At 42.4% G+C, this 9,388-nt stretch overlaps 1 protein-coding gene across 1 annotated transcript in view; it reads left to right on the top strand.

The window, feature by feature from the left end:
• The first annotated feature begins 8,112 nt into the window (after positions 1-8,112).
• Positions 8,113-9,388, top strand: part of Pex7 (peroxisomal biogenesis factor 7) — a 50,538-nt gene continuing 49,262 nt past the window's right edge. Inside the window, exon 1 of the mRNA XM_021174998.2 lies at positions 8,113-8,340. Coding sequence (XP_021030657.1) covers positions 8,226-8,340 — 115 coding nt within the window. The 5' untranslated portion in view covers positions 8,113-8,225. The remainder of the gene's footprint in view (positions 8,341-9,388) is intronic.

The raw sequence follows: 9,388 nt of genomic DNA, 5'->3' as shown, positions 1-9,388 counted from the left end.
ATTTTTGTTCCATTGTTTTCAAGACAGAGTCTCACTGTGTAGCTCTGGTTGTCATGGAACTCACTCTGTAGACCAAGCTGGCCTCGAACTCACAGAGATGCCCCTGCCTCTGCCTCCTGAGTGCTGGGATTAAACGCATCATGCCACCACACTGGCTTACTCATTTTCAATTGAGCCCTTCTAGAAAGCTGTTTAGAGACTGCAAATCTGCTCATTCAGTGAACTCTCCTGTCTCAGCCTTTCCTTCTCCTTGGAAATCTCACTCTTAAATGAGAGAAGAAGGATTTCTTGGGAAGGACTTGTTTTTGGCTCCAGCATGACAGTACCCCTGAGTTTGGTGACATCAGAGTGCCATTAACTTCTATCATCTACTTTTTGGCAGAACTGTGAGCAAAAGCAATGGGGATAAGGCTGAGAGCACAGAGCGTCTAAACTAAAGCCAAGTCTCAGATTTCTAATGTATGTAACAAAGGATGCAGTATGTTCAAGCACTCTCAGCAGTTAACCAGTTAATAAACTTCTTTACGTTTTCTGAATTTTTAGTCATCTGACATCTATTTTTGTCCTAGAAATAATTGCATTAAGAACGAGTTCCAAATCACATGTGCTGCTAACAAAAGGGAAATTCCTTTAGCAGTGAATTAGTCAGTTCAGCTAAGGTAACAAAACATCCCAGACTGGGTGGCTTAAGAAACAGACATTTTGTGCTATGGTGGGATTCAGTTCAGAGCGCTGCGGCTCAATCCCCATGAGAGACGCTTCTTGCAATAGATGGTATTTAACATAGAGACCCACAACTGGACAACGTGGAGACACTCAGGAGAGACCTGGAGCACTCAGTCCTAAGTAGCATGGCTTTATCAAACCCTTACCCTCTGGGCTCAGGGGGTTGTGCTGAAGAAGAGGTGGTGGATGAGTCAGGGGAAACTTTGTCATCTAGACACAACTGGACTGGTGCACTTATGAGCTCAGAGACTCTGTCACTGCACACACCTGCGTGACTTGCACAGGTTCAAACCAGACAAACTCTCAGCACAGAGAAGGGGAAGTGGACCCAAAGTCCCACCCCAGGAAACTATTTGCAACTGACACCTGCTGGAAAGAGAAAGTTAGTTTCCTCCAATGGAGTGTTACTGGGTGTATCAAACACTCTCCAGGGCAGGCTCCAGGACCAGGAGTAGTTAGCCTACACAAAACAGAATTCATGTTTTTTGTTTGTTTGCTTTGTTTTTTGAGACAGGGTTTCTCTTTGGATGTAGCTTTGGATGTCCTGGAACTCACTATGTAGACCAGGTTGATCTTGAACTCAGAAATCCTCCTGCCTCTGCCTTCCAAGTGCTGGGATTAAAGGCGTGCGCCATCACTGCTCTGCCAGAATCCGAGTTTTTAAAGCACTTTTTTGTTTGTCTGTGGTTTTTGTCTCGTTGTTCTTTCAGTTTATTTTGATTATCCTTTTGAATGAGAATGGCCATGAAATTGGGTGGGGTGGAGAGGCAGGGAAGATCTAGGAGGAGTTGGGGGAGGGGAAAGAATATGTTCAAAATGTATTCAAAATTAACAAAAATAAAATTTAATTTAAAAAAATCCCCAGGCATCCCCAGCTCGACCAGCAAGAACAACGCTGCAACAGGATCCTTCTGCACACGTTTATTGGGAGAGCTTGATTGTAGAGGTGAATAGACCCCGAGCCTAGCACTGGTGCTGCTTTATATAGGCCTAGGAGAGGCGTGTCTCACACCCGGATTGGTTGTGCTTGGTTGATGCTTACCACCTCATTTGCATGCCTACATCTGATTGGTTACTTTCTCTCTCATCTGATTGGTTAACTTCTCTCTCTTCTGATTGGTTAACTTTTCTCTCATCTGATTGGTTAACTTCTCTCTCATCTGATTGGTTAACTTCTCTCTCATCTTGGCAAAAAACTTTCCTGCCTATGTATGTGTGGTGGCCAGCAGAAGCCTGTGCCACTCTGCAACGGCACATGTGGCTTCCCACACCCCCGCCCCACATTTCTGGTAGATTTCTATCACAGTGCCTGCAAACTTGGTTTCTGGTGAAAGGATTCCTCTGGCTTTTCTGTGGCTGCCTTTGCAGTGTATACAAGCCTTTCCGTAGAAGGAGAAGAACTGACAACTCTTTCTCTTCTAATAGGGACACCAGTGCTACTGTATGTGGACTATACTTTCATGGTATTGCCTAGCTTTAACTAGTGCCATGTAGGCTCATCTCTAAATACAGCCACATGGAGAAGTTAGAGCTTTAATACATGGGTTTGATATAGGGGACAGGGGCAGAATCTAGTTCATCACAAGTTAAGACAATGTGGCAGAATGTTCTGTGCCCAGCATAATCCTGGGTTCTTTACATCTTTGTTTTAGGAACTAATCATTAAATCCATGCAGGATAAGGACGCTGAAGGGGAACGCTGACCACATTGTCCTGATGACTAGTGGATCCTGCTTTTAAACCTGAATCTGCTTAACTACAAAGCCCATTCATAGCAATATTATTTTGGGTAAAAATATGCCCATATCACGTCAAGTAAATTTGGAGCCTTCTGGGTTGCTAAGAATGTATATGATAAAAATATGGGTTGATATGGAATAATACCCAAGATTATTATAGTTGTTTGTGGTATACAATTAAAAAGTAATAAAAGAATACAGGGACTAGTAAGTAAGTCTTGTTCAATTTTGACTTCCAATGTTTCCATTCTTCCTAGAGAAACTGCGGCATATTTCCCTCTTTTCTTCACAGAATCATTTTATGATTTCATTTACCAGTAGGCCACACACACATACTCACTCACTCACTCATTCACTCACTTTTTTTCCCCTTAGAAAGCAACTTTTTAAAAGTTTGAAACAAAGTCTCAGGTAGCCCAGTCTGGCCTCCAACCCCCTATGTAGTGGAGAAGACAGTCACCTAGGTGGGCTACAGTCAGGAGGAGTGATCTGTCTGCTTAGCCAGAGTTTCCAAGAGTTTTATCTAGTACTCAAGCTGATGTTAGGTCAGATACAGATATTGATAGTAAAGGGTTATTGAACAAAAGCTAGCCAAAGATGACGTTGGCTCTTGGTGTGGGATAGTCCATTGCTCTGCAAATCCTAATGTTTTAGACAGCCAGCGTCAGCCTGCTGGCTCTGCAAAAATAGATGTGAGTCTTCAGAGAACTTCCTGCCACACATTGTATTGTCTGGAGAAAGAGGCAAGAAGAAAAATGTCACTACATGGTTGATAACATAATTGGTTCCTCAAATATTTATCAATTTCCTCAAATAAATATCCAAATATTTATTTACAATGTATGTGCATTTTTTTCTTAAAAATTTATATAATATATATATCCTTGATATTTGAATGAATATCTCAAAAATACTATTTTTTAAAAAGAAAATGAATTTAGGTCAATGTAATTTTAATTTGGGGGGGGCATTGCTTTATAGCTCTCAGGGAGCATACTTTTCAACCATCTTTGCTTTATTAACTAAGCTTCCCTGACAGTCCTCCACTGACAGGAAATGTTACCCTGTCATGATGGGAACATAGGATAAAGCTTGGCTACCCTCTGGTGGACTTAGTTTGAATAGAAATATCTTCCAAGTATGGTGAATTTTCCTTATAAGAAGCCTTAAAGTTATAATAAAAAGATTAAAAAAAAAAGATTAGACCCACTATGCTCATTTAATAGAACACAACCCTAAATGTCCAAGTGTCTTTTTTCAAAACACAGAGTCTTCTGCTACTCAGCCATGCTTTCTCCACTATAAAGCTGTCTTAATATTGGCCATCTTACAAACATTTTTATTCATCAAATTTGCTACAAAGAGGAGATGATCTATGGCTTGAAAAAAAAGGAAAAATAAGAAAAGCAATTTTAATTCTCATAGACTTATGATGAGTGCTTTTTTAAAAAATCAAAAATTCAATTTTATAGTTGGTTGGAATTTCTGGAAGCGTTCAGATTCATGGAGAAGCTTAAGAGGACAGAGTTTCCTTGTGAGATAGGAAGGTAAGACCATTCCTGGATTGTGGGCAGCTTCAAAGCAAACCAGCAACAGTAAAGCCGTGCTGTAGAGGTCAGACGAAATCTGGGGGCAAATTGTCTTAGGGAGATGGAGAAAGGAAATTAATTTCATTTTTAAGGTTCTTGAGTTTTTTTTCTCTGAAAGCTAACAGAGAGGAAGGAATACCAGTCTCGGGAGAAGTTGGCATACAGTATATGTCAGCATGACTCTAACTTTTCAGTTAACTTAACATTGCCATCAGAGTTACTTTTTAATGCATCGTACTTTCTAAAAAAAAAAAAAAAAAATTGTTCTCCGCTGAGCAATGTCCATGCATGCTTTTAATCCCAGCACTCTGGAGGCAGAGGCAGGTGATTCTCTGTGAGTTTGAGGCCAACCTGATCTACAGAGAGCATTCCAGGACAGCCAGGGATATGCAGAGAGAATAAAACAAAACAAAATTGTTCTGTTTTTGAAAAGTAGGGGCAAGTTGCTCTTTTACTCATGAGCTCAAATTGCTCTTTATCTAATCAGAACAGTAGTTTAATTTGGAATTGAACTTTCGACTGTCTGCAAACATGAGCGACAGAGGTCTTCATGTTGACACTGATTCAGGATTTTGTAAGCCATCTTGTGTCACCCTTGATAACAGCACACAGGTAGTGTAATTGAAATGATACCACATGCACTGGACCTCAGGTTTCCCTGAGTGTAAAGCTCCTGGAACAAACAGGCATGCAGATACCTCCCATGCATGTAAACTTCCAAGGTAACTCAAGAATTACATGTAGCATACTCATTGTCTAATGCAAATGAAATATCACCGGAATTCAAATTTCAACTTAAAGCAGTAAAGCTGGCAATAACTGAAAACGAGCCATGTGAGGAATTCAGGTCTGGTGGTATCTTCTGGTTCCAGAAGGAAGATATCATATCATTCCCAGGCCTTCCATTGCCCAAGTGATACCCTGCATGTACTATCTTAGCAATCTCAGTCTGAGACTTGGGTTGTAGCTCTTGGTAGTGTGTTTGCCGAATGTGTGTGAGGGCATGCTCCCTCTGCCTTCCCAACACGAATCCTGGATTGCTTTGGGGCATAACATCCCTTTAACAGGCCCAGTGTCTGCTTCCATTTTCTAAGTTCCTGACAAAGCTGAACACTTTACTCTAAATGTGCTTTTATTCTTTGTACTATAGTCAGCATATGAGAATCACTCAGAGTAGCATGTGTGTGTGTGTGTGTGTGTGTGTGTGTGTGTGTGTGTGCTTTATGTGCATTTGTGTGCAGGTAGCCATCTTGGTGTACACACTGAGGCCAGAGAAGACTATCAGATGTCCTTCTATATCACTCTCCACCTTATTCCCCTGAGACAGGATCTACCCAGAGCTAGATTGGTGACCAGTTAAGTACCACTGATCCTCCTGTCTTCCACCCTTGTAAAGTTTCACAGTAGTTGAATGGTAGAACATTTGCATAGGTTATCTGCTGTTATAGAAATAATTTCCATATTTTGTCCAGTCTTCACTTAGTACTGCTATGGACAGAGATACCAGGCCCCTAAACAGATACTTACATAGCCGTAAGAACTTTGCTGTGTCATTGCCTGATGCAAATCTAATTTCTAAGCATTTAAATCTACATCTGAAAATAGTGTGCAAATCTTCCAAGCTTGAGAAATACTTCTTGTTTGTTTGTTGTTTTGTTTTTGGAGACAGGGTTTCTCTCTGTAGCCCTGGTCGTCCCCAGGACAGCCACTCTGTAGACTAGGCTGGCTTCAAACTCAGAGATCTACCTGCCCCTGTCTCCAAAATTCTGGGTTTAAAGGCATTCATTCACCATGCCTGGCTTGAGCAGTATTTTTTTAAGAGACCTTTATTTTATGTGATGTGAATATATGTGAGTACACTGTCTCTGTGTTCAGATGAAGGACCCCCGAAGGGAGACCCTCACTCAAGTCTCAGGAATAGCGTGCACCCAGCAAGACACTGAGACCGAACTTGCTGTAATCACACGAGGAAGTTTATTAACAGCGAGAAGACGGGACAAGAGCTCAAACCAGCATGCTGGGGCAGAGACTCATACACCACGCAGGGGTAGAGGAGTTTGACCCCGACCCTATTTTTCAGCAGGCTTATAAAGGTAAAAACCACAAACTAGGGGGAGGAAATAGGGGAAGTCTAGGGGCGGATATTTGTTTCAAGGCACCTGGGACATTGAAACATTCTGCATTAGTTTTTCTCAAAAGATCCGGATAATTAGGCCATCTGGCAGGGGGCCGGGGCCTATGTTCTCAGGGCAGTCAGTATTTTTCCACTCTTCACAGACACACCAGAAGAGTGCATCAGTCCTCATTACAGATGGTTTTGAACCACCATGTGGTTGCTGGGAATTGAACTCAGGGTCTCTGGAAGAACAGTCATTGCTCTTACCCACTGAGCCATCTCTCCAGCTCCCTGAGCAGCATTCTTAAAACCAAGTAATAAATGAGTCTACAGTCCCCATCTTGTGGATCTCTCTCACCTTCCATAACTTCTCCACTGCCAGCTTTCCATGTGGCTGTTTCCCCCAAGTCTGCCTTTATCTGTCTTCTCTTATTCCATTCTCTTCCTAAATAAAAATCATTTCCGTGGCTTAAATAATATCTACATGCAAGTAAGAAGGCTTGGCTGGACTCCATTGTGCTGTATTCAAGTACTGCACACAGTACACACTCAATATGCAGAACTGGAGTTTGTTATTGTTCCAAATTTGCCCCCTCCATTGTCCTTATTTCAATAAACAATTCCTGTGTCTAGATAAATACTATACTAATAGTTGGAAACCATTTAAGCTTTTTTTCTTCATTTGACTCTTAAGCTCACCCTCTCCACACCTTTCCATAATTCTCAACAAAACACTACTACCCAACTATAGCATCCTTTGCTTGAGTTGTTGCTAAAGTCTCTAACTGTACTCCATTGCCAACCTCTAGTCTCTAGTTACTGTTGCTTGGGAATGATAACTCACTAAATGATCCATATCTGAAAACTTGCACAGATCTCTATTATTTAAACTGCAGCACAGTTCCTTGGGCATGGTGTACAATATAAGAGTTCATGTTGGAGCATTTGATTTTCTTTCACTAGGTGGAATCTACTCAAAGTGCTCTTTCTCTATCAGGCTAGACAGTCCTGGCAGGTACCATCCCTTATGGTTTTAGGTTTCCTGGGTTCTTCACCCTTCTCCTGATCCCACAATGACTTCCAACTTTTTATTTGGAGAAATTCATTTGTATGAATTCACCCTAGATTATCTCCTTTCTAAAATGTTTCCTGACAGCCCACCCTAAAAACACCTGTGTATATTCATCACAGCATCAATAGCATTTTGATTACACTTGACAGCTTTCATGTCTTGTAATCTCTTGAGCTCAACCACGTACCCCAGTGGGTCTTTTGAATACAAAAGTCTAGCATCACGCTTGGCACATGACTTGGTCTGTGCAGGTTGACTGGTTTAATGATTAACAAGTCTCTTTCACTCTCCAGTGTTTGGTTTGGCAAACTGCACATTCATCTACCACATTGCATATGCTTGGCAAACATTTGAATGAACGAATTAATGAGCCCAAGTCTTCCTTAATTACTGGAATATATCTTCACAGTGCAACTAACTACATAAAACCTATAGACCGCTAATTGCACATGATAACAGTCCTATCCTTTAACTTCATTATTGTCTGGATTCAAATTACCTTGGGCAACCTAGTATTCCATTCGTTGCCCTTGGACTCACTAACTGCTTTCCGAGTTTGTTGTGGCTTTTATTTCGTAACCATCAGGAAAATGTCACAATAGCAAAGTTTTGAAAGTTCAAGCAATTAATAAAAACACAAGGTTTTATGTAAAAAAAACATGGAGGTTGCAATTAAACGTGAATAACTGTCAGAAGTGACCCCTAACGAGTATCTTCTCTTTTAGGTCTAGAATAATCTCTGGAAGACCAGTTGATTTTAGTTGGAGCAAATCAGTGGATTTTTGCCCAAAAGAAAAATGGTCGTCGCGGCGTCAGCTCCCTTTTCTATGTAGCCCAATCAAAATCTAGGATTCCGGGCGTCGGCGCCGTCACTTCCGCCCGGCCTTCCCGGACTTTCTCTCAGTGAGCGGCAGTGGGGCACTTCTATCTCGAGACTGTTTCCGCGCCCGGGCCGAGAGGCCGAGTGACGGAGGGCGGGCGGAATGAGCGCGGCGCGGACGCTGCGGGTGCCCGGCCGCCACGGCTATGCGGCCGAGTTCTCTCCGTACCTGCCGGGCCGCCTGGCCTGTGCCGCGGCGCAGCACTACGGCATCGCGGGTGAGCGCGGGCCGCGCCTCCGGGGCGGGCGTAGGACGCGCCTCTGAACGCGCGGTGCCACCCGCCACCGCCAGGGGGCGACAGAGCTCGGCCCTCCCTCCTAGGTCCCCCTTTCTGAGGAGTTGGCATTGGAGCCCAGGGGATGTCTACAGTTAGTCCTTTCCCTTCTGTAAGAAGGATGCACTTGTCAGTACTTGCAAGGTGGAGTCAACAGAGCCACGAGTTCAAAGCCATCCTCAACGGAAACGTAGGGAGACGCTGGCCCTTTCTTGAAAAAGAAAAAAAAAATACTAGAAAATTCTGTGCTTGCTTTTAGTTGTTCTATGGGAAGTGGATAAATGTGCAGAGATGTCTAAGTGCTCAAGCCATTTATTTTAACTTATACCCCATCTGTTGTTTATGCACAGGAGCAGTGTGTGGCAAACCATTGCATAATGTCAGTGATCTGTAATACTTGTTTACTGCAGGAAAAAAAATACGATTTCTGAAAAATAGTGGTAAATAAACTTGTTTCCTTATAGTTTGTCCATTAGTGCTTAGTGCTTGCACGGTTGGGTTCACAGTTCTTGGCCATCAAACTTTAGACTTTTATAAAGGTTTCTTACAAGAAATTGGTATAATTAGGAATTGTTTTCTAGATTTTTTGTGTGTGTGTCTGAGGTTTTTGCTTGTATGTATGTCTGTGAACCATGATATGCCTGGTGCCAGCTAAGGTCAGAAGAGAAGGTTCAAAGAGGGTGTTGGATCCGTTACTGATGGTTGTCAGCTGCCCAGTAGGTACTGGGTACCCCTCTGCACTTGGAAGGGGTCAGGTCTCTGACCTGAGAGTTGACTTTTTTTTTCTTCATCAGTTACGTTTAAGAGGAAGGTCTTTAACACTTTACCCACCTCACTGATCACAAACTCAAAAGCGAAATTCTGTGAAGACTCTAGTTTAAACAGTTGAATGTGCGTGTGAGCGTAGTAATTAGTCATCTTACCTTGTAAAGTTCAAGTGCAGATTCACTTTGAACAGATGTTAATGGAGTGTGAGATGGGGGAGAGAAAG

This window comes from Mus caroli, chromosome 10 (genome assembly GCF_900094665.2).
Source record: "Mus caroli chromosome 10, CAROLI_EIJ_v1.1, whole genome shotgun sequence".
In the NCBI taxonomy this organism is placed as follows: domain Eukaryota; kingdom Metazoa; phylum Chordata; class Mammalia; order Rodentia; family Muridae; genus Mus; species Mus caroli.
Note: the sequence above shows the minus strand (reverse complement) of the source record. Positions and strands in the feature narration are given on the sequence as shown.